Source organism: Rhamphochromis sp. 'chilingali', assembly GCF_963969265.1.
Source record: "Rhamphochromis sp. 'chilingali' genome assembly, chromosome: 13".
NCBI classification, from domain to species: Eukaryota; Metazoa; Chordata; class Actinopteri; order Cichliformes; family Cichlidae; genus Rhamphochromis; species Rhamphochromis sp. 'chilingali'.
The window spans coordinates 30233036-30257883 of NC_137940.1; the positions used below are offsets into that span (position 1 = coordinate 30233036).

The 24848-nt window shown below is 43.8% G+C and overlaps 1 protein-coding gene across 1 annotated transcript in view; it reads right to left on the reverse strand.

The window, feature by feature from the left end:
• Positions 1 to 24848, reverse strand: part of dock2 (dedicator of cytokinesis 2) — a 112345-nt gene that overhangs the window by 56347 nt on the left and 31150 nt on the right. The window contains exon 25 of the mRNA XM_080901817.1: positions 4886 to 5028. Within this exon, the coding sequence (XP_080757943.1) occupies positions 4886 to 5028 (143 nt within the window). The remainder of the gene's footprint in view (positions 1 to 4885; positions 5029 to 24848) is intronic.

Sequence of the window (24848 nt, forward strand, 5' to 3'; positions counted from 1 at the left end):
TGCAGAGTACAAATCATGGCTATGGTTCTGAATGCACGGTGGACCAAACACTTGAAGAAAGAGAAAAAATGTTTTCTGAATATAAAAGTTTAAAGTCTTTTAACTTTTCTGAAATGCCTCACCAGGACATTTACTTAATCATCCTCAGTGTAGATGAATGAACTGCAAAAGGATTTTTGACACGTGAATGTAGACTTTTTCAGTGCAGACCTACTTTCCTATTCCTATATTTCCATTCCCTTTGAAGCCACTCCCCTGCCATGTTTCTTTTTCTTTTATCCTTCCAGAATTAAACAAAGGGGATAAAATGTTTTTAAGAGTTGATCTCTGTGCCCAGACCTGTTCAGGTCAGATGCCTGTTTAAACCTTAGAGAAAGTCTGCAGGTTTAAAGAACAAAAAGCTCAAAGCCTAAATATTAAACTGACTCGATTCAAAGTGTCACAGTAATGTCAGCTCTCCTTTAATTGGTCTTGTTCCTATTTTATTCAGTGGACTAACTGCAGCTGGACTTGCAGGGTCATTTCTGACCTTGAAAAATAATATTACTTAACTTAAACACAGCCTTACATCTATACATCTATACATATTATCATAAAAGCACTTCAGATAGCACAAATTATTCAACTCTCAGTGTACATTTTACTTTATATACACTTCATGAAATATATACATTCTGGAGGGTGATTTTTAATGATGAGTGCAAAAAAAAATGAAGTAGCAAAAACTGCAGTGCAACTCGAGGCTTTCTCTAGACTCCCAGTCAAACTTTGCAGCATTAAAAAGAATATTTACAGCCTGAAAAAAAGATAAAAAAATCAGTTTGGGCCTCTATGGATATTTCCTCCTTTACACCAACTCTGAGTGGGGTCATTTTTTAAAAACTCATCCACCTGGATAATTGAGTTAGGGGCGCGGTTGTGTTGATTGACAGACGTTCTTGACACAAGCAGCTGGAGTCGAATGACATTTGCTAAGTCTCATTCACTAGTTCACGTGTGTGTGTGTGTGTGTGTGTGTGTGTGTGTGTGTGTGTGTGTGTGTGTGTGTGTGTGTGTGTGTGTGTGTGTGTGTGTGTGTGTGCATGCATGTATAGCTTGCTGTACTTTCCAGATTCTCCCATAAGCTTGCTTATGGGAGAGTGAAACTATGCCCATCTATTACTGTGTACAGAAAAAAAACCTTCAGACTGCAAGTTAAGAGAAATGCATACCAAACAGGAAAAAGGCATCTCTTGAAAGCATATATGTATATGTAAAATATCTAATCTCATTATGGATCCAGTGCATGTGCACAGGGAAAAAAGAAAAACAGGGACACACACAAGCACACTCTACCACAGTAAAGGCGGTCAATGGACGCTGACTCAGACTTGCCTGGGGGTAGTAACTCACCAATGAAGCATCGGCTACATTCAGACACACCTTAGTACTAATACTGCAGGGTGCATCTGTGTGTGTGTGTGTGTTTTAAGCCCTTGTTAGTCCCAGTGTGTGTGTCAGTTTGTTTGTGTACGTGTGTGTTTATTTTGTGTGTATATTCCTGTATGAGGCGTTCAGCAATGCATGAAAAGAAGAGGGAGGGTACAAAAATAACAGAGGGAGGGTACAAAAATAACAGAGGAAGGTAAAAAAAATTAAATAAGTCAGCTTCAAAGTTTTATCAGTGCAGCTGTGTGCATGTGCAATGGCCTGATGGCAGCAGGGTCTGATGAGAATCAGGTAGATATGATTGTATCACATGAAATGCGCTGACTCACAGCCAGAGGACATAGACAAAATAAACAACTGTCTAAATGTGTGTATGTCATCTTGCATACTATTTCCATCTACCTCACACACACTCATATAGTAAAACTGAGGCACAGCTGTGGATCCTAAATAAGCTTAAATCTTTTTAGCTCACTGTAGGTATTTTGGTCCCCTGGAAAGGGTTTCTCAGAACAGGAAGCTGAAAGATGAGAGTCACAAATGCTCCTTTCTTCTTCTAAAGTTTCATTTCTGTTTATCTCCAACTGTAGCCAGCTGGTTTATCTTCTCCCCGAGCAACTAGATATAAACTGAAAACACTGATTTGCCGTTATAGAACAGAAAAAAGCAACATTGTCATATACAAAAGTTACTTGTGAATACATTCAATGCAAACTCTTCCAGAGATATGAGCATATGTCTATAGTGACATCTTCTCTTCTATCTTCACTCCTCAACCTGTATTTCTCCCCCTCTCTTTGGTTCGAAGACATCTGTTGTGTGACAATTTAATCAGGTACCACCCAGAGCGAGGAAGACAGAAGGGTGAAAAACAAAGGAGACAAGGAGCAGAAAAGTAGAGAGGAGGCAAAACTCATCTCCTATCACCTCTTCCTCCTCTACTTCTGTTGTTTTTCTTAGATCTTGCACCTGTTTTCTGTCTCCCATGACTATTTTTTCATTGTAAAACACGGTTGACACATTATCTATGAAATCACTGTGTGTTTAGTTGTTAATCCTCTGTTTTCATATTGTTTGTTCAGCCTCTCTGCATGCCCATAAACAGTGCTCAGCCTCAAACAATAACGTCATTCTATAGCAAACTTTTTTGTCCTTGTGTAGTTTGATGGAAAAACGCTATGAGGCTGTGCGTCACTGGTTTTGTGATCCAGACAAGACCGAATTTCAACTTGTGATGTCCTTTCAACACTCTGTCACCACCTGCATTTGTTTTCATATCTCAACCACCGCAAATTCATCTCATCAAATTCACTCCACTCCACTTCATTCATTAACTTGCTCTCTTCTCTCACTATCTGTCTTCCACTGGCACATGCTTCATTAGCTCATCCAAATAAATAGAGCCAAAAAAGGCATACCTTCACTTCAAAGACTCGGCATGCTGTCAACAACTTGCAGAAGCAATTAAAAAGCCTTGAGCTAGATGCTGGTGATCTATTTGTTTTACATTTATGTATGTGTGTGTGCGTCTGCGTGTTTATACAGTATTAAGTGTTAAACTAAAGAGCTAACTGCATTTTGTTTCAACATACAAACATGCAGCAACACGTGCGAACCAAAATCAAATAAATTCTAATTGGTCAAGGCTAGGGATGGGTACCGGTGTCCGGTGCCATGATGGCACCGATTCTGACATAAACGGTAGTAACCAGACCGAAAAGCAGCGCACATTTCGGTGCTTTATTTCGGTGCTTTTTTTTCCTGAGCTGTGATACACTTCTAGCCAATCATTTTACGTTTCCGAGGATAGTAGGCGGGGCTAGGTACGTACGTTCTTTTATGCAGAGCTACAGATTAAAAATGCCCAAAGTGAAGCGGTCAACAGTCTGGCTGTACTTCACAGCAAAAGATGCAAACTCAGCAGCCTGCAACAAGTGCTTTAAGCTGATACTGTCAAAGGAGGTAACACCAAGAATCCGATGAAACACCTGGCGACGCATAGCGTTTTTTTTTTCAAAAACCAAGAAATGCGCTGTATTTGATAGCTTGCTGCGAGACCTCACACCGAGCGCATCTACTGCAGTGTGGTGCCTGTTATCGGACCCGGAGTTAGCAACATACCCAAAAACACGAAGAGGAGAGTCCTGCCTCCTAGCCCTGCCAGTGTAGCAGAAATGATGATGGATGATGATGGCAGCAGCAGCCGTTCTTCTCTGCGTGAGTAGCTTAATGTTGTTCGTGTAATTTACGTTGAGTAGGCTAACCACGTTATTACATTAATGCATGTAAGGTGAACTAGCAAACATCATCATAGCTACATGCGGCTGTCTTCTTGTTTGATGGCAGATACTCCCTTCACCCTGGCCAAAAAGGCTAAAATGACCAAAGAAAAAGAGGGAAACAGCTGAACATGAGAGGTTTTTGGACAAAGTTTGTGTTTTTTCCATTGTTTAAGCACTGCTTCCAGCCAAGAGTGATACCATATATGCCCCATAGCTGCAGAAAAGGCTAACATTGTTATCTTTTTACAAAAAACAGCTGAACATGAGAGGTTTTTGGACCAATTTTGTGTTCTCCATTCTTTAAGCACCGGTTTGAGCACCGTTTAAGCACCGGCACCGTTTCAAAAGTACCGATTTGGCACCGGTATCGGATAAAACCTAAACGATACCCATCCCTAGTCAAGGCTAGCTTCATTACATGAGAGGATGGCTGGAGACAAAACAGCTTATGGTTTTTCTGTAGATTCAACTGGGATAAAACAGAGCTCCGGGCTAGTTTCAATTTATCCAATTAGCGAGGAGATCCAGTAAAAAGAGACAAAGGAAATTTCATCTAATCTGTGGACTGGATCATTTTTACACTCACATTTCTGCAAAGATGATGGAGGTAAGATAGACGAATTTTCCGACAAAATGATACCCCGTAGGTTCAGTGTCTCATCAGATTCTGCTGAACTGTCTGCTTGGCCTAAAACAATCTTTACTATAAATGAAGATTGTACATTTCTGCCTGACCTTTCACCATTCGATATATGTTTATTGTCTCTACATAAACTCTGGAGTTATTGATGGTTCCAAAGATTAGGTCAAGTCACTTGAGTGAAATTAGGATCTGATTTTTGTTTCCCACTGACATTTGATTGTATCTGTGGGAAACTGGGACTGCTGTTATGAAGGGTAATTATTGCTACAGCATATTTGCTACAATTACACAGAAATCATCAAAATGAAAGAAACAAGAAAACAGGGAAGCGAGTGGCAACGTAGAGAGATTGGACAGAAAAAGCTCTGTAATGGCTTGTGGCTGTGGGACTTGGCTGTATACGAAGTCACACAGAACAACAAGTGTGGGAAAAGACCAGCTGCATAAAGATTAAATTAACTGTACCCTTAATCCTCTCCACAAATGAGAGATGAGATCAGTGTTTTATATAAATGGTTGCGTTGTGTCTCACCACATTGTTCCTGCTGAGGACTTCGAGGATGTTGTTGAGGAGCTCCAAACTGTTTTTCCTCTCATCGTGTGGGCCGTCAGCCATTGTGACCAGTGCCCCACTCAGCTCCCGCAACATCAGGGGTAACAACACATCACGGCATTCTGTAGGAACAAAAGGCAAAGAGTATAAGTAAGAGCACAACACTAAACACGGTGGCCAAAGACAGATAGTTTAAAGCAACAGAAAACATAAAGGAAAATCAGCATAATGCAGGATATGGCAGGAAGATTGTTAAAAATTTAGTCCTTTGGAGTTTTAAACTGTTTACATTTATATATATCAAAAGACAGACCATAAAAATTTACTTCAGTGTTATTCCTCTCTGAAAAACCAATCAAACACCTGTGGAGACTGCTGCAGCCACACAGCAATGAGTAATGATGCCACTGGACCATGGAGAAGAAATTCAAACCTCACCCCAGACTGAACAGTGGAGTGATATCAATCAAGTGTCGATTTACAGTTCAGTGCACTGCTTTGTTAGATACAGTTAACACATCAATCACCGAACTATTATTTTCTCTTTCCCATTTTTCTGACGAATCCAAATCTTTGATTCCAAATACAATGGAATGAATTAAACACATTAAATTTACCAACATTTGAGCAGCAAGAGCATTAAAAACAGTCACTAGTCTTATAACAGTATGCACTCACATCTGTGCCTAATCATACATCTCTCGCAGCTCTTCTCTGGCAGTTGTTCAAAGTCATTTTGGGATTTATAGGGAACTACAAAAGTAGCAATGTATTGCAGTAGAAAGTGAAGCAAAAAGAAATGTGAATAAATAAAACAAGTTTTTACTACACTTAACAAAGCAGTAAACAACACATTTTCTTGAAATCTATTAGTCTAAGATTATTCAAGGATGCAATTTGTCAGTAAACTTGGTGGGTAGTTGTCCTGCTAGAAAATACAAATTTTCTGCCTTTTGATGTTTTAATGGTGAGGCCGAAGGCAGGACCAAGAATGCTGTAACAGATAAATACAAGTACTGACTATTAAAGGATCAAACCAGTTATTTCCCATGAGCAACCAGCCACATTTTTCTATCAGGATTACACAGAAACTAAAAGATCAACTTTCTTGAAACCTGACAGAAAGAAAGAAGAAAGGCCAAAGTGTGAAGACATGAAATTCTACTGTGGATTTGGACCATGTTCTTTACAGACTTCACAGCCTGTTTTAGACTAATAGAAGACAGACTTTAAAATGTCATTCCAGCTTTTCAATGAATTTGCAAAGATTTTACTGAATTAAATAGTAAGGTGATTCACCTTAAAATTCATTGCTATGCCTCGGAAAACTTGCTTTTACTACACACAGGTATGCAGATAAGAACCTTGTATGGAAATATATGGTCGACATTCAACTTCTTTTAAGTTCTCAGAGCTGCTATTGTGGAGTGCCTAGAGACCAACTGTAGCATTAAGCCTTTGTATTGTCAAGGGTGAAGCAACAGGAAAATGAACTTAATTTGGGTTTTTCCGGGATCCCGACAACTCTGCCAGTGACTGACCCAGCTTTGACAAAGCTGGGCAAGCAGACTTTGAAACACAACTATGTGGTGTCATCGCAAGCGCCAGTAAATCTTATGGGCAGGGACCTGCTCGTGAAGTTGGGCGCCACAATCACATGTTCAGCAGATGGATTATCTGTGACTCTGCCAGGGGGCCAGCATTTTCCGTGCCTGGGAACAAGTTCAAAGACTCAATATCTGCTTCAAGACTGTGAAAGAGCAAAAGTCAATATCTACTGGGGGAGACTAGTGAAAGAGGATGTTCTGAGGCAATTTCAGCTGTGGAGACCCTGGATAATGAGCTTGGCAGTTTACTCCCCTCCGCGCGACCCTTACCACGTTACCCTGTTTTATGATAAAGAGAATGACGACACCTATCGTGAATTATTTCAATCTGATCTTGAAGGTCAGACGTGGAATGTGCAAACACATGACATCTACATCGGACCAGAAGGTGTAGCCGCGGCTGTGAAATTAACTGATGAACAACTGCTTTGGTACAATGTGGAAGAAAATTCAACCCCTCACATTACATTGGCGGTCCACCAAGGTCATGGTGCAGGTGATCTAGGTCCAATGGTCAGGCGAGCACTGGACGACACAGGGTGGCAAAGAACCCAAATTCCTAACTTATCTTATGCTCCAAATTGTAAAACCTATCGCATAACTTGTGCCTGTGAGGATACAGTGATCTTGGAACATAAAGAAATTTCAAACACACATGGTGAGGAGTGTGTAGATCATCCTCACGCAGTTGCTGGACTGTCGAATCTGCCTGACAGTCTATGGTCAAAAGGGCCCACGGATGTTGGCCTAGCTAAGTGTCCTCCTGTCTTGTTCCAGCTCAAGTCACACACACCAATCAATAGACCACAGTATAAACACAAACCTGAAGCAGAGGCAGGAATTACAGAAACAATAGAAGGCCTGCTAATGGCCGGGGTGTTAGAGCCCTCTCACTCACTGTGGAACACACCAATTCTACCAGTGGAGAAACATGGAACAGGAAAATACCGTATGGCACATGATTTGAGAGCCATTAATGAAATATTGCTCTCTACTACTGCACCGGTACCAAATCCGTACACAGCTTTATCAGCTATCACATGTGACCAAAAGTGGTTCACGTGCATTGACCTGGCAAATGCATTCTTTTGTCTTCCTCTGCATGAGTCACTCAGAGACATTTTTTCATTCACATACAGAGGCCAACAACTCAGATACACACGTTTGCCACAAGGCTTTGCACTTTCTCCAGGCATTTTCAATCAGGTGCTTAAAGAAGCCCTGTCGTCATGTAATTTGCCTAATGATTGTACATTAATACAATATGTTGATGATCTTCTCATTGCAGCCCCGTCAGCAGCGGATTGTTCAGCGGCATCGTTCGTTGTGTTGAATAGGTTGGCGGAATGTGGCTTTAAAGTAAGTAAAGACAAGCTGCAGTTAGTTCGCCCTGAAGTGACCTTTTTGGGCCGGGTAATCGCACACAAATCAGTGGGTTTGATGAACACACACAGAGACCAAATTTTGACACACCCAAAACCGCGAACTGTGAGAGAAATGCTTTCTTTTCTTGGTTTAACAGGTTACAGCAGGCAGTTCATTCCGGATTATGCAGGAAAAACTGCCCCTTTAAGGGGCCTAATGAAGCAAGTTGGTGTTCGAAACTTTAAGGCTGAGTTACCTTGGACGCCTGAAGCTGAAGCCGCATTTATTAGGGTAAAACAGGATTTGTCAAGGGCCTCAGATTTAGCCACACCCAATTATGATGAGCCATTCTATTTAGATGTTTCTGAAACAAACTCAATTGTAAATGGAGTGTTGTTTCAGAAAAAAGGGGGGGGTAGAGAAGTGCTCATGTATGTTAGTGTGAAACTACATCCAACAGAAGCAAAGCATCCTACATGCACACAACATGCAGCAGGGGTCGCTAGAATTATCCAAAAAACAGCACATGTAGTGAGAGAACACCCACTAAAAATACTCACTACACATAGCATAGTGGCATACGTAAATTCACAAGCATTTTGTATGTCACCACGGGCACAACAGAGACTGAGCAAAGTCTTAGAGGCCCCAAATTTGACATTCACACATGAAGGAATTAACATGGCAGATTTAATGGGTGTAGGGGAACCACATGACTGCGCCAAAAGAGCACAGATCGAGGAAAAGATTAGAGAGGACCTGAAGGCCGAACCCATACCGGGAGCTGAGGATTGGTTCACCGATGGATGTTGCCACCGAGACGAAGGAGGACTGAAAGCAGGGTATGCGGTGGTCTGCAGAGTAGAAGGAGATTATCAGGTCAGAGAGTCAGGAAGGATTGAGGGAAAGCAGTCGGCCCAGAGAGCTGAAGTGATAGCCTTAGCTCGAGCTTTGAGACTAGCCAAGAACAGGAGAGTGAACATCTACACCGATTCGGCATACGCGTTTGGAGCAGCGCATGTGGAGCTGCCTCAGTGGAAAAGAGCAGGATTCAGAACAGCAACCAATGCACCTATCTCCCACATACATGAAATGGAGGAACTGGAAAAGGCCTTGGCTGACCCAGAGGAGGTGAGCATTATAAAATGCAAAGCTCACTCCCAAGGAACCAGTATGGTGGAAAAAGGAAACCAGAGAGCAGACGAAGCTGCAAAGGAGGCCGCAGGCTACAAAGGACAGAGACAAATGATACAGGTAACATCAGAAGAAGAGATACCTGTTGACCTGATTGAGGAAGTTAAACGGGCCCAGGAGGAGGCATCCCCAGAGGAAAAGGGGGTGTGGAAAAACAAAGGAGCCTGGCAGGATGGACATTTGTGGAGGGGGCCAGACGGGCGCCCCGTGCTGACAGCCAAAATGGCAGAACAGAAGGTGGATGAAGCCCACGGACTTGCCCACGTGGGGAGAGCCCAGATGGAAAGAAATTTGTGTCATTGGTGGCATCCTGAGCTGCGAGGAATGATAAGGGAGAAGGCCAGGATGTGCTTAATCTGTGGGGCACACAATCCTAAGCCAGCAGTAAAACCGGAAGTGGGTAAGTTTCGGCCCCCTGAGAGGCCGGGAGAGGAGATTGTTATTGATTTCACTGATATGATTGATTCCGGGCCGGGCGGTGTGAGATATTTGTTAGTGTGTGTTGACGCTTTGACCGGCTGGCCAGAGGCCTGGGCTACAAAAAAGGAGGATGCTAAGACTGTCATTAAGTGTTTAATCAATCATTACATTCCCCGTCATGGGTTCCCAAAAAGAATTAGATCAGATAATGGAACCCATTTTAAAAATCAAGATTTGGAAAAAGTAGAAAAAATGTTGGGCGTCCAGCATAAATTTGGAACGGTCTATCATCCTCAGTCTCAGGGGAAAGTAGAAAGAATGAATCTAAATTTGAAAAACAAATTGGCAAAAATCTGCGCGCAAACAGGGCTAAATTGGGTCGCAGCCCTGCCGGTTGCGTTGATGACCATAAGATGTTCTGTTAATCAATCCACAGGTTTTACACCATACGAGCTGCAAACCGGGAGACAGTTTCCGGCACCTTGGACGGTGGGCTCGGGTGAACGGGACAAAAAGGGGAACCGGTCCCACGCAGACTACTGGAACGAGCTAAAGGCGCTAGTGTCCAGTTTCACGAAACAGGCGGCTTGTAAAGGGCCCACAGGAGAAGGAGAGGTCCCGGACGCGAAAACAGTGTGGCTGAGAGTCATCAAACGAAAGTGGAAGGAGCCCCGCTGGACTGGTCCATATGAGGTATCGGCTCGGACGGCGACAGCGGTCCAACTGAAGGGGAAAGGCGACACCTGGTATCACTGGACGCAGTGCGCAGCTGCGCATGAGGGCTTGGTGAGGAAGGATCAATCTCAACCCGACGCAGGTGAAATTGAGCGGCAAAATAATCCCTCACACCTGTGCAACGGACCGACCGGTAGTCTACCCGGAAGGTCGAAGAAAGAAGAGCAGCCAAGGAGGAGATCGCCGCGCCAACGAAAAGGAGCGGTACCACACTGAACACCTAAAACAAGAGAGAGGCTCTGATAAAGGGCTTTGAACTTTTTACTACACCATAACATTCACATACCACCATGCCATCACAACAATTAGACACTGGTGATGAAAGAAGAGTCTCAAAAGCCATCACAATGTTTAAAATTATTTTGAGTTTGATGTTAACTATGTTGCTAATCATGGCTATTTGTTTTTTGATTTGTTTGTTGCAGACCGACCCGGGAAACCAGTCTGAGCACGGAGGCCATGCCAGTCCGGCGTTGTTTGATACACCAAGTACATCACGCGTGGTCCATAGTGATTTAAGGTTGCGGGCAAGAGTGAAGCGCGAGGTCTCTGGTAAAAAGGATGAGTGTCTCAGCACATATGGTGGTTTAGAATTAGATTATGTTATTGGCTCCACAACTTCCTTTACGTTTGATCTGTGTGATGTTGTTAATTGCAGGGACGTCGGCAGTGCTTGGAGGGGATACAATGTGTGGGTCTGTTGGGATTATTCAGTGAGTACGCACTGTGAGAGGGGAAATCGTCCATATGACAGCTGGTGCCGTAATTGGGACCAGGTAAGGGGTTACACTGGGCAAAATTGGGAACCGTTAGAATCAGGATCAGAAAACGGGCTTAAACTACAGAGGGATTTTAGCCCCTCTGGAAACGCGTTAACTTTATCATTGGGGAATTGGCATCGCAAACAATCTATGTATTTAATTTTGGGGGTGGAAATAGCGGGGGTTGATCCAAAAGGGTTAATTAAAGTTAATTTCCTAGAAAAAACTAATCGCGTACCGTCAGGTAGAGAAGACATAACAACTCGTGTGATTTCTACTCCCACCAGCTCTGTTGCATCTTTTACAGGGCAGGAGGGGAGCGGGTCATCGGAAGCTATACCAGAGGAGCACGAACCAAGGGAGAGGCGAGTAGTGTCGGTGGACTACACCACCCTGAAACCTCAGGATTTGATTGAACGCGCTACCGGGTTCAGTGACAGTAACATCTGGCTGGACTGGATAGCCCAAAATGCTAGAGAACAAAAAGTGGCTAATTGTGTAGCCTGCGCTTCAGCAAGGCCGCGTTTATTTATAGAGCCTGCACCTCTGCATCCAGAGGATCAGTGGGGCTATAATTGTATGTTGCAAATAACTAGAGGAGCTGTGAATATGGGGAACTGCACTGTGTTGTCCAGTCTATTTCCCCCTATTGGCAAGCTCACGCAAGTAGGGCCGTTTATGCCCCGGAAAGATAATTATACGTGCTTTAAGTTTACCACAGATAAAGTTAAATATCGGTTGGGGGAAATTGACCCCAGTTGGTGTTCGGTCACCCAGATTGGGAGGACCACCAACAATGTGAGTGATGCAGCCACCCTAATTGGGACTTGGGCTAGGAGCGGGCTGTATTACTATTGCGGGCACAGGACTCTACTGGTACGTGTTCCTCTTGGGAGCGTGGGGACGTGCGCGATGGTGAGACTAGGAGCGCCACTTATGCTAATCGGAAATAAGGTAAAATCAATTCCCTCACACAATACGCGCACTTTGGCAGCCAAGCGCAAAAGACACATTTTGAGAAAGAGAGGAATACAAGACACAAATGTTTATGACCCTAGAATGAATTCCCCCACCTGGATCGACTCCATTGGAGTGCCCAGGGGGGTTCCAAATGAATTTAAACTTGTTGACCAAATAGCAGCCGGGTTTGAAAATATTCCAATAATTTCTGCTTTCTTTCCAGTGACTCCAAACAAGAATGTAGATAGGATTAATTATGTTCATTACAATGTACTGAGGCTCTCTAACCTGACCAGAGACGGATTGGAGGGGCTAGCGGAGCAGGTGGGTCCGACCTCGTTAATGGGAGTGCAGAATAGAATGGCCCTTGACATGTTGTTAGCGGAAAAGGGGGGCGTGTGTGCTATGTTTGCTGACCAGTGTTGCACCTTTATTCCAAACAATACTGCTCCAGATGGGTCTGTAACCAAGGCTCTGGAGGGCCTGAAGAGCCTTTCTGTAGCTATGCATGATCACTCCGGTGTTGGTAATCCGTTAGAAGGCTGGCTGACCTCAGTGTTCGGACGGTGGAAGGGGGTCATCGCTTCGGTCATGTTTTCTTTGTCTATTGTGGTGGGTATTATGGTTATTTGTTGTTGTCTCATCCCTTGTGCCAGAAGAATGTTCAAAAGTATGTCTGTGAGGGCAGTGGACCCTGGAGTTATTACTCCAATGTCCATGATGCCAATGATGCATGTGGAGTTGAATGTGTAGGCCAAGGAGGGACACAACTGTTTGTGACCTCTGGATTCTCCAGAGGTCAACAGAGGGAATTGTAGAATAAGGAGGGGATGTTTTTCTCATTATCATTTAATATTTTAATATGTCATTATTAGTTCCTTAGAAGTATATAACCAGCTTTGCATTAAGCATAAATTGAAGTTCTTGATCTTATATTATTCTTTGCATTACAGTGATGGTGATAACTTTAATTTGATCTTTCTTACAGGTATCAGAATAATAACATGATTTTCCATTGCAGATGTAACCATGATCATTCCATACACATTGCAGTTTGTTGCTCATTTTAGAGTTGTGCTCAAGGTAATTAAAGGTTAAAAGCTACAGCCAGCGCGAGCCTGGCTGATCTATGGAGGGCAAAGGCTTTGAGCTTGGAAGGCCGCACGCGCTTACACAGCACTTATAAGATGTCATTCTTGGTGATTTTGTGCTTAGTCATGCTTTAATATGTTTTAAGTAGAAGTAGCTGATCCAGCAATATTCATTTAATATTATATACTTGATTTAGAGCAATACACACTGATGGTCTTAATAAATGAAAGAGTCCTTGTAGTTGCCATGTTGTGTCTCAGCAGGGTACAGACGGTTCCAGGAGAAGGGGGGCAGTTAGCGTCTGCCCTCGGGAAGGAGACAATGTTATTCTTTGTGTTAAATAAAATTGTCAACATTGATTGTATTACACCTGTCACTACGCATGAGGGGGCGTTCTAATACCCTGATTTCATAAAACTATGGAGATGTGTTTTTTGAGATGAGATCTGAGACTGTCTGCATACAGTGTCCATCTCCCACGTGTGTGATCATTAAATCATCGTTTGACTCAACCCGACCGGACCAGTGTTGTTATTGTGGGTTTTTCCTCTGGTGTCCATCTCCAATATTTTTGAACCATAACATTGTCCTGCTAGAAAATACAAATTTTCTGCCTTTTGATGTTTTAATGGTGAGGCCGAAGGCAGGACCAAGAATGCTGTAACAGATAAATACAAGTACTGACTATTAAAGGATCAAACCAGTTATTTCCCATGAGCAACCAGCCACATTTTTCTATCAGGATTACACAGAAACTAAAAGATCAACTTTCTTGAAACCTGACAGAAAGAAAGAAGAAAGGCCAAAGTGTGAAGACATGAAATTCTACTGTGGATTTGGACCATGTTCTTTACAGACTTCACAGCCTGTTTTAGACTAATAGAAGACAGACTTTAAAATGTCATTCCAGCTTTTCAATGAATTTGCAAAGATTTTACTGAATTAAATAGTAAGGTGATTCACCTTAAAATTCATTGCTATGCCTCGGAAAACTTGCTTTTACTACACACAGGTATGCAGATAAGAACCTTGTATGGAAATATATGGTCGACATTCAACTTCTTTTAAGTTCTCAGAGCTGCTATTGTGGAGTGCCTAGAGACCAACTGTAGCATTAAGCCTTTGTATTGTCAAGGGTGAAGCAACAGGAAAATGAACTTAATTTGGGATTTTCTCACTGTGAGCCAATGTTGCTGAACCTTGGCATTTAGTACCTAAATGAAGAAGTTCTGTAGCCTGAGCCTGACTTCACCATATGAATGACAGACCTAAAATTATTTAGAGGTCATGAGGCAAGTTTACCTGAATTAATTTGAAAAAGCAAAAAAAAAAACAACCCAACTTTTATTATGCAAAAGCTATGAGGAGGAAGTAATGAGTCTCAAGTTCCTAAGTTGAATTTGATAGTGTACCAAAGTGAACTAAAACCAATGATCCCTTCACAGGTATGAAAAAAGAACCATTTCCATTAATAATGAAATCCATCCATCCATTTTATTTATTTTTATTTTATTAACTGCTTATTCTGCATAGGGTCACGAGGGGGGCTGATCCTATCTCAGCTGACAAAGGGCAAAAAGCAATAGTTAAGGTGATAATGAAATGCCTGTCCATAATAGAAGCTGGACCCACACAGGTCATCAGCAGAAATGTCTGGAAAGGTTCCTCTAAGGAAGGCATCCTTCAGGAATTCACCTCTAATACTTTTTGAAGCCAGTAAAAGTTAGGCAAACCACCTTGTAGTCAGAGTTAAATAAATGTTTAACCATTAATTGCCGGTATTTAAGAAAACTGCCACCCTACTGGAATCTAACATTAACTGATCCTATCTATTTTTCTGCTTAAATACTTTGACCTCACCCTTTCTTGTCTTTTCTGCATCCATCCTTTTGCCCCCCCCCCCCCCACCACCTCCACTCCATCCCTCTCTTTGTAGCTGCAGGTAGACAGAGCCCATTAAAAGCCCATTTGGGCTGATGCTCGTTAGTTCCATTAATAACTGAGCTAAGCCTTATAGGCCTGCTGAGTGGATCCTCATCCCAACACTCACTTTATCACACAAACATGAAGAGAGGAAGGGGAATCAAAAAGGGAAAATGCATGCGTCACCGAATGCCCTCAATGACTCAAAGATGGAGGGAGGAGACTCCAGCCAAGAGTATTGTTGCTGTGCATCACTATATTCGAATGTGCCAAGACATTTAATATTTAAATCAGTGAATATGTAAAAATATCTGAACAAATAGATTTAATTTTTGAATCTGAAAGGAGATCTGCAGCTGTGTAAAGCATTTAATGAATAAATGAATAACATTTGCACAAATAATTTCCAGTTTGTGAGTGCATTAAGACAATCTGCATATAGGTTTGGAGTTTTGCAGTTACAAATCAGTCTGTTTGTGGCTAAAAGAAAAAGAAAAGAAAAAGCTTGTGTCACAAAAAATGAAACAGGATGGCCTAACGGCTTGTGTTGGCTTTTAGAAAGGTGGAGGATGGTGGTTTAGATTCTGAGAGCATTGCATTTTAGCAACCCTGCTAAATCTGTTTAATCCATCAAAGCAGAAACTCATCATCTTTGTCCTTTCAGACAGCGAAAACAATGAGTTGTGTTTTATAGCAGAAAGGTTGTGTGATCTGGCTTGGGAATTAATCCATCTGCCTTCTGGCTTGGATCTAACATTAAACCAGTGGACCTGTGCACTTTACTCCCTGGTGAAATAACCCCAAAGCCACCTGCTGCTTTATTGATCTAACAAATGAACCCAGTTGATATTTTGGGTGAAACATGTTCTCAGGAGAGAACGTGAAATGGCGAGAAGATGAGGTGGGAGGCGTTCATAGAGTAACCTGTGTTGCATTACTTTGACATGTCCCATTATGGAAACACAACCAACACAGCAAGTTTTGAGGCGTAAGCCAACCCTGACCCAGTGCTGTGAAGGACAAAGGAAGTGACTAACTCGACTTAGAGCACACTGAGTAGTTTTGTATAGTATGCTGGCTTTTTATTTGTACATTATATATTTTTGTTAATTTTTCTAATACATCTGTAATTTATTCTGTTCTAAATAATTAATTAACCTGGCCCTTGTGCTGCAGTAATTTACCCAGAATTTGAGCAGTGTGTAACTAATAAAGTCTATCTCTGTTTAAATAACGTACTTGTAGCTAAAAAAAGATGGTGCAGTGATTAATACTGTCACACAGGAGAAAGGTTCTGGGTTCAAATCTTGGAGTTTGCATGCTCTCCCTGCGGTTGCCTGGGGTTTGTCTGGGTTGTCTGGTTTCCTCTCAAAGTCCAAAGACATGCAATGCATGCTCGGTTAACTGTTGAATCCAAGTTAACAGTCTTGGATGTAATGTGATGTGATGTAGAGAAAGTGGTAAGTGTTGTTTTTAGTGTAGAGTGCTTGGATTGCATCTATTATTATAGGATATACTGTACAATATAAAGTGCCTAGGGGCGACTGTTGTTGTGTTTTGGCGCTATATAAATAAAAATGAATTGTATTGAATTGAACTGAATTGAATTGAACTGAGTGGCCAATAATAACATAAAAGCACTGCACAGTCCATTTTCAGTGTAGTTTAAAGCAAATACAAAAGCTGGAAAAAAGGAGAAGAAAAAAAGGAGTAAAAGTCAGGCTGAAAAGCTTCAAAAATGTGAAAAAGTTAGACTGAAAATCACTATTCTTAAGTTCAGTTCAGTCTATAACTACTACTACTACTAAGCACTTGTGAACGTCTTAAGTTCTGTATATAACACCTTATATTCAGCCAAGTATTTTAAAATTTACCCCCAGCTGAAAAGAAATATAGCCTTTTGAAATAAGATGGTTCTTTTTGATACACCCTGAACAAAATCTGCAAAACCTATGCTGAGCTCGTGTATGTAGAGCCATTTCAGTCAGCAGCTATGTCCCATCTTAAAATTCATAAAACTGATAAATAAGAGTACCATAATAGCTTGCTCTTCTGTGACATCCTTTGATAGATCTGTGAGTGACAATTGTCTGTTTTTATTTTACTTTCTTTTCAAATCACGTATAGAACTTTTTAATGCAAGCATATAAATGAAGTACACGCTGCCTTAGTTATGGTCCTTCAGACTGTGTGCCTGATAGTCTTCAATCACCGATGCAGAGCAGTGCCTTTAACTTTGCAGGTATTTCTTTTTTACCTTGCTTGGCCTGGAATAACATCAGGAATGTTAATATCTGCTGCCTCTGTCTGAACAGCAGCTCTCTCAGAGACTTCTTTGAACTACATTTTGGTCCTCGGGGCCTCCAGTCTTGTAAGAACATCAGTGACCATGGGGTGCAGCTCCAGGTCTAGGCCATTCTTTAACAGGGCATTTAAAATAATGGCTATTTACTGTTAAAAAAACACTTTGTCTAGGTTTCTGACCTAACACTCTGACCCTGAAGGAAAACGTTTGTCTTCATACCTACAAAACCTTCCTTTTATGCTAATGAGGCTCAGATTGGTGGTACAATCAAGGTTCAGGTTCAAGGTTCTTTATTTGTCACATGCATAGTTATACAAGTATAACACACAGTGAAATGTAGCCTGACACGCTCCTCGACATGTGCAAAAATGGGGGGGGTAGAGGAAGAACATTATATATATATATATAATAGTATATACATTGGGTGAATGTGCAGTAGTAGCAGCAAGCAGGTGAATTCTGTACTTTAATATGAATAGACATCTGACTATTTTACAGAATAGACATCCATCCATCCATCCATCTTCATCCGCTTTGTCCGGGGCCGGGTCGCGGGGGCAGCAGCCTAAGCAAAGAGGCCCAGACCTCCCTCTCCCCAGCCACCTCCTCCAGCTTATCCGGGGGAATACCAAGGCGTTCCCAGGCCAGCCGAGAGATATAATCTCTCCAGCGTGTCCTGGGTCTGCCCCGGGGCCTCCTCCCGGTGGGACATGCCTGGAACACCTCACCCAGGAGGCGCCCAGGGGGCATCCTTGTCAGATGCCCGAACCACCTCAGCTGGCTCCTTTCGATGTGGAGCAGCAGCTGCTCTACTCTGAGCCCCTCCCGGATGGCCGAACTTCTCACCCTATCTCTAAGGGAGAGGCCAGCCACCCTTCGGAGGAAGCTCATTTCTGCCGCTTGTATCCGCGATCTCGTTCTTTCGGTCACTACCCATAGCTCGTGGCCATAGGTGAGGGTAGGGACGTAGATCGACCGGTAAATTGAGAGCTTCGCTTTTACACTCAGCTCCCTCTTCACCACGACGGACCGGTGCAGCGTCCGCATTATTGCAGCTGCAGCCCCAATCCGTCTGTCGATCTCCGGCTCCCTTCTCCCATCACTCGCGAACAAGACCCCGAGATACTTGAACTCCTCCACTTGGGGCAGGAACTCATCCCCGACCCGGAGTGGGCACTCCACCCTTTTCCGGCTGAGAACCATGGCCTCAGATTTGGAGGTGCTGATCCTCATTCCCGCTGCTTCACACTCGGCTGCGAACCGTTCCAGTGCGAGCTGGAGGCCCTCACTCGATGAAGCCAACAGAACCACATCATCTGCAAAGATCAGAGATGAGATTCTGAGGCCACCAAAGCGAAAGCCCTCCGCCACTTGGCTGCGCCTAGAAATCCTGTCCATAAAAATTATGAACAGAACCGGAGACAAAGGGCAGCCCTGGCGGAGCCCATCACCCACCAGGAACGAGTCCGACTTATTGCCGGCAATGCGAACCAAGCTCTTGCGGTTGTATAGGGATCGAATGGCCCGTAGCAATGGGCCAGACACCCCATACTCCCGCAACACCTCCCACAGGACACCCCGAGGGACACGGTCGAATGCCTTCTCCAAGTCCACAAAACACATGTAGACTGGTTGGGCAAACTCCCATGAACCCTCAAGTATCCTGGAGAGGATAAAGAGCTGGTCCAGTGTTCCGCGACCAGGACGAAAACCGCATTGTTCCTCCTGTATCCGAGGTTCGACTAACGGACAAACTCTCCTTTCCAGCACCCTGGCATAGACTTTCCCAGGGAGGCTGAGGAGTGTGATCCCCCTGTAGTTGGAACACACCCTCCGGTCCCCTTTCTTAAAGATGGGGACCACCACCCCGGTCTGCCAATCCACAGGTACTGCCCCTGATCTCCACGCAACATTGCAGAGGCGTGTCAACCAGGACAGCCCTACAACGTCCAGAGCCTTCAGGAACTCGGGGCGGACCTCATCAACACCAGGGGCTCTGCCACCAAGGAGTTGTTTAACTGCCTCAGTGACCTCGCCCCCGGAAATTGGCGGGTCATTCCCCTCATCCCCAGACTCTGCTTCCTCCTCGGAAGACGTGTCAGTGGGATTAAGGAGGTCCTCGAAGTATTCCTTCCACCGCCTGACAATTTTCTCAGTCGACGTCAGCAGCGCTCCGCCAGCACTATACACAGTGCAGGTAGAGCACCGCTTTCCCCTCCTGAGACGTCTGACGGTTTGCCAGAATCTCTTCGAGGCAGTCCGAAAGTCTTTTTCCATGGCCTCTCCGAACTCCTCCCACACCCGAGTTTTTGCTTCAGCCACTGCCCGAGCCGCATTCCGCTTGGCCTGTCGATACCTGTCGGCTGCCTCCGGAGTCCCACAGGCTAACCAAGCCCGATAGGACTCCTTCTTCAGCCTGGTGGCTCCCTTCACCTCTGGTGTCCACCATTTGGTTCGGGGATTACCACCACGGCAGGCACCAACCACCTTGCGGCCGCAGCTCAATGCAGCAGCTTCAGCAATGGAGACGCTGAACATGGTCCATTCGGACTCAATGTCCCCAGTCTCCCTCGGAATGCTGTTGAAGTTCTGCCGCAGGTGTGCGTTGAAGATCTCGCGGACTGGGGCCTCTGCTAGACGTTCCCAGCACACCCTCACTACGCGTTTAGGTGCACCAGGTCTGTCCAGCGTCTTCCCCCGCCACCTGATCCAACTCACCACCAGGTGGTGATCAGTTGACAGCTCAGCCCCTCTCTTTACCCGAGTGTCCAGAACATATGGTCGCAGATCTGCTGATACGATTACAAAATCGATCATCGACCTACGGCCTAGAGCGTCCTGGTGCCACGTGCACTTATGGACACTCTTATGTTCGAACAGGGTGTTCGTTATGGCCAAACTGTGATTAGCACAGAAGTCCAATAACAGAGCACCGCTCGGGTTCAGATCAGGGAGGCCGTTCCTCCCAATCACGCCCCTCCAGGTCTCGCTGTCGTTACCCACGTGAGCATTGAAGTCTCCCAGCAGGACAACAGAGTCTCCAGGTGGAGCACCCTCCAGCACCCCCCCCCAGGGACTCTAAGAAGGCTGGGTACTCTGAACTGCCACTCGGCGCATAAGCGCAGATGACAGTCAGGACCCGTTCCCCGACCCTAAGGCGCAGGGAACAAACCCTCTCGTCCACCGGGAAAAACCCCAACGTACCGGCAGCAAGCCGAGGGGATATTAGGATACCCACCCCAGCCCGCCGCCTCTCACCAGGGGCAACTCCAGACTGAGACAGAGTCCAGCCCCTCTCCAGGAGACTGGTTCCAGAGCCCAAGCCATGTGTAGAGGTGAGCCCGACTATATCTAGCCGGTACCTCTCAACCTCACGCACTAACTCAGGCTCCTTCCCCACCAGAGAGGTGACATTCCATGTCCCTATTGCCAGTCTTGGCAGCCGGGGGTCAGTCCTCCAGGGCCTCCGCTCCTGGCCGCCACCCGGCACACAATGCACCCGACCCCTATGGCGCCTCCTGCGGGTGGTGGGCCTGCGGGAGGATGGGCCCATGTCTCCTCTTCGGGCTGTGCCCGGCCGGGCCCCATGGACTAAGGCCCGGCCACCAGACGCTCGCCCTCGGGCACCCTCCCCGGGCCTGGCTCCAGGGCGGGGCCCCGGTAACCCTATCCCGGGCAGGGTAAACTGTTCCCTCGGTGTCCTTTTCATAAGGGTCTTATGAATCGCTCTTTGTCTGGTCCCTCACCCAGGGCCAATTTGCCATGGGAGACCCTACCAGGGGGCAAAAGCCTAGACAATATAAACATATTTAAAATTAAAGGAATTTGGAATGTACATTGTGCCTTGGTTTAGAGTGTCTGGAAGAGTCCTGTCTCAGTCAATCAAATATCATGGAACATTCCTGTCTTTCTTCTAAGTTTTATTTAAGCTACCTGATATTTTTAGTGGATAAAGTTTCTTGGCAAAAAAAACCCCCAAAGGCCTCAAGAGTCTATGACTACGACTATCTTCTATTATCATTGGTCTTAGAGTACTTTTCTACCATAATACAGTTTCTAATGCAAAGTGTCTTAATTCAGTTTATTCCACTTCCACTTCTGTAGCTCTGTCACTACTGTTTGGTTTATAATTAATTGATTACAATCATCCAGTCTGTCTCGTTGCCAGCTCTGTATTTCATTTAATCAATAGAAATACAGTACTGTGCAATTCTGAGCCTTTAGGGACTGTAAGTACATCTTTACATCTTTGTAGCTATCACAATGCGTTTAACTGCTCCCAAATCCATTTTGCTGCATGACAACAACTCTAAACATATTGCCGAAGCTGATGGGAACTGTCCTCAAACACAAGAAGGACAATGAGTTCCGTAATAGATGCTATGCCTCATCTCAGCAACATGTAGTCAGTCTTGGATTACGCAATACAAAAGCATATAAGACAACCCAAACCCACAGACCAACAGCGGTGGGTTTTCTTGAAACAAACTACTTGCTACCTAAAAAACTGTGTCCATCTGGTGGAAGTAAATAAAAAAATGTTAGGAATGAGGAAGAAAAGGCAAAAGAGAAAGAGAGAGAAAAAAACGTTGATTTCGTACTGAATCAGCGAGACTACAATGACTAAAACTAACATTGGTAAATGCAACAATGCTTGCACTTTAAAAACACACCTGTTATTTTACATTCAAGTGTCCTGTATGATTTAGTCGCATGTTGTAGCCTACACTCCAACAACGTAATAAATCAATTCAGCCATGCTGTGAAAGAGAACTTTGCCAACAGGCACTGACAAACAAATGGAAATCAGGGTCTTGCGGCAAACACGGAGATGAATTTTAACTTTTTTCTAGCTTATTCATTCCTGTTTCCTGTATGATTTAGTTGCATGTTGCAAGTTGTAGCCTACAGTGCAACAATGCAATAAATCAGTTCTACCATGCTGTGGACGAGAGTCTCGCCAGCAGACACTGAAAAACAAATGGAAATCAAGGTCTTGCAGCAAACATTGACATGAATTTTAACCTTTTTCTAGCCATCACACAAACCCATACACACAGGTGCTGCAGCACGACACGCAACATATTCCAAGCACACACCAGCACAGCTTCAAGTACTCATCTATATTCAATTCAAAATTTCTATTTATTCTAGCTGTAATCTCAGACTTTGATTATTTAATACCAATGGATGCCTGTGTGCCCAAGTGTGAATTGTCCTTTATATGTATGGTTTGGTCCTTCACCACTATTTGATGTGTACGCGCTTGAATGTCTTTGTGCCTGTGTAAAAGGGTGGTTATGTGTTCGCATTACCAAGTTCGTGAGAGCATACAAGCACCCATGCTGGCATGCCACCACACGGAAAGCAGCTTTGATGGCTCAGCAGCCAGCTCATCCTTTCTCTTTTCCATTTTTCTCATTTGACAGTCAAACACAATAAACTATCGCACATGATAATGAGATGCCGTATAAGTTTCCAAGAGGCATGTAAATCCGAGTTTCCCTTCTCCTACTCTCGATCCTCTTTTTCTTTCCTCCTCTGGTTGTTGTACTGTGCTTGCAGGAAGATAGAGCGATAGAAACGACGATAATGAGGTTTGGGGGCCCAACGACAAGTAAATCTTGCGAGCTGATAGGGGGCTGGGACGCGGCCAACTGTCTTCTCGCTTGGTGATGACTAAATGTCTCTCTCGTGTCACTATGGGTGTTTCCTCTCATCCACTCTCCCTCCATCCTTCATTTGTATTCCACCCCCCTTCATCACTTTTCTTCTACTCCGTCTTTAAACCCCATTTCGAATTTACAGCTGTACATTTCCGTTGAGAGTATTTATGCTGTGCCTGTCTGTCCACACTTCCCTGTTTTTAATTACTGCCTCAATACACTGCGTTAGTAAAATATATTTGACGTGCATGATTTAAAAAAGCTTTAAAAAAAATCTATCTCAAAATGGTTTAGTAGGACAGAATAAAAAAAAAAAGAGGTGCTTAAGATTGCCTTGACTGTGTGAATGAGTGCTCTCCCAAAATTACAGGCCAATACGTTACAGATGATAAAGCACACTAGTGAGTGATGGTGATACACAGTGGTGAAGATGCCTGCAACTACAATTTTTTACTGTGATTTCTGCTATGAGGTTGATATAAATCACCCCAGAAAAAGTGCACAATCTCTCAGTAAAAGGGGTTTTCTTGAATATAATGACTATTCTTCAGGGTTTTCTCCAATTATACAGAACATATACACATAAAGATATCCCACTATAGCAAAAAAGCCTTATTACACCAAGTATATGTTGGTATTTGCTGATTTGTCCAAAACGAAATGGGCATTTTTGTCATGTTTACCTGAAAAACAAAAACTTGCACCAAGTACAAGGATGCCATATACCAGATATTATCATGAGTTAATGCTTTGCGTGCTGTTTTGGGTTGCTGCTTTTATTTATTTATCCCTATATTTCACACAGTCTGTTATTTTTCTCGTTCTTTCCACCTGTCTTAGTCACCCTCTATGAGTCACAGACTAATTGCCACCACTCAACTCTGCCTTCCTCCCCTGTTCCATGTTCGATGTGACTATAAAATTGACTGACCAATTACTCTCTTGGTAGCATTAGTTGCTACACCATTTTGATCAATTTAACCAAAACAGATCAATGTAGATGAAAGCCTTGTGGTCAACCACCTCACTGCTTTGACTGATGGGCAGATTTATTCCCAGTGCCCTCTAATCAGAGAGTAATACATCACAAAGCTGCTGGCTCGAGCTAAGCCTATATCTGATCTTGGTTTTTAAATCCTGCTTTGTATTTGTTCAGATTATATTATAGTTTATCCAATTTACTCAAACGTTGCAATTCTTTGTCATGGTATCTTCAATGGCATCCACTTCTGCAGTTATCACTGATGCTATACAATAGCCCACAACTTCAATAGGGATCATTCAGTCTTAAATACTCCCAGAAACCTTCGAAATTTGGAAGGTTAGCAGTAAAGTGGAAACCCAATGATTTACAATACAATACTGCTCTGTCAGGTTCTCATCTGTAGTTAACAGTAACGCATGCTCACACAATGAATTATTAGTGTTCACAGAGTGTGTCCCTCTCCTGCCCTTGTATGCATTCAGTTTCCACTGAGATTATCCCACAGAAATAAGCATCAGAATATAAATGAGGCAGAGGGAGCCCTTGAGACAGAGGCATTTCCCAAAATGATTGAACTCCTTTCATTTTGCTCCATTAAATGTCATCCATCCCTTTTTTCCATGTCTCTCATTCACAAATTACCAACCGACAGCAGCTACCTCTTTCTCTGTCATTAACCTTTTGAACCATCGACCCAAGGCTCTACAATGACCACAGCTATTCTGGGTCAGCGTGTATAACAAAAATGGCTTGGCAGATGGCTCCTGCTCTCAAAAAGCCCAACACACATATTTATCCACACGCAGGCCACTCCTTCAGTTTACAAATCCAGTTTACATTGCTAATTCTCTACAGGCTTGACTGTCAGTCTTCGCTGGTTGGTTGCGGGCATTATCGCATTGCATTTAAAGTAAGCCGTGACACGAGAC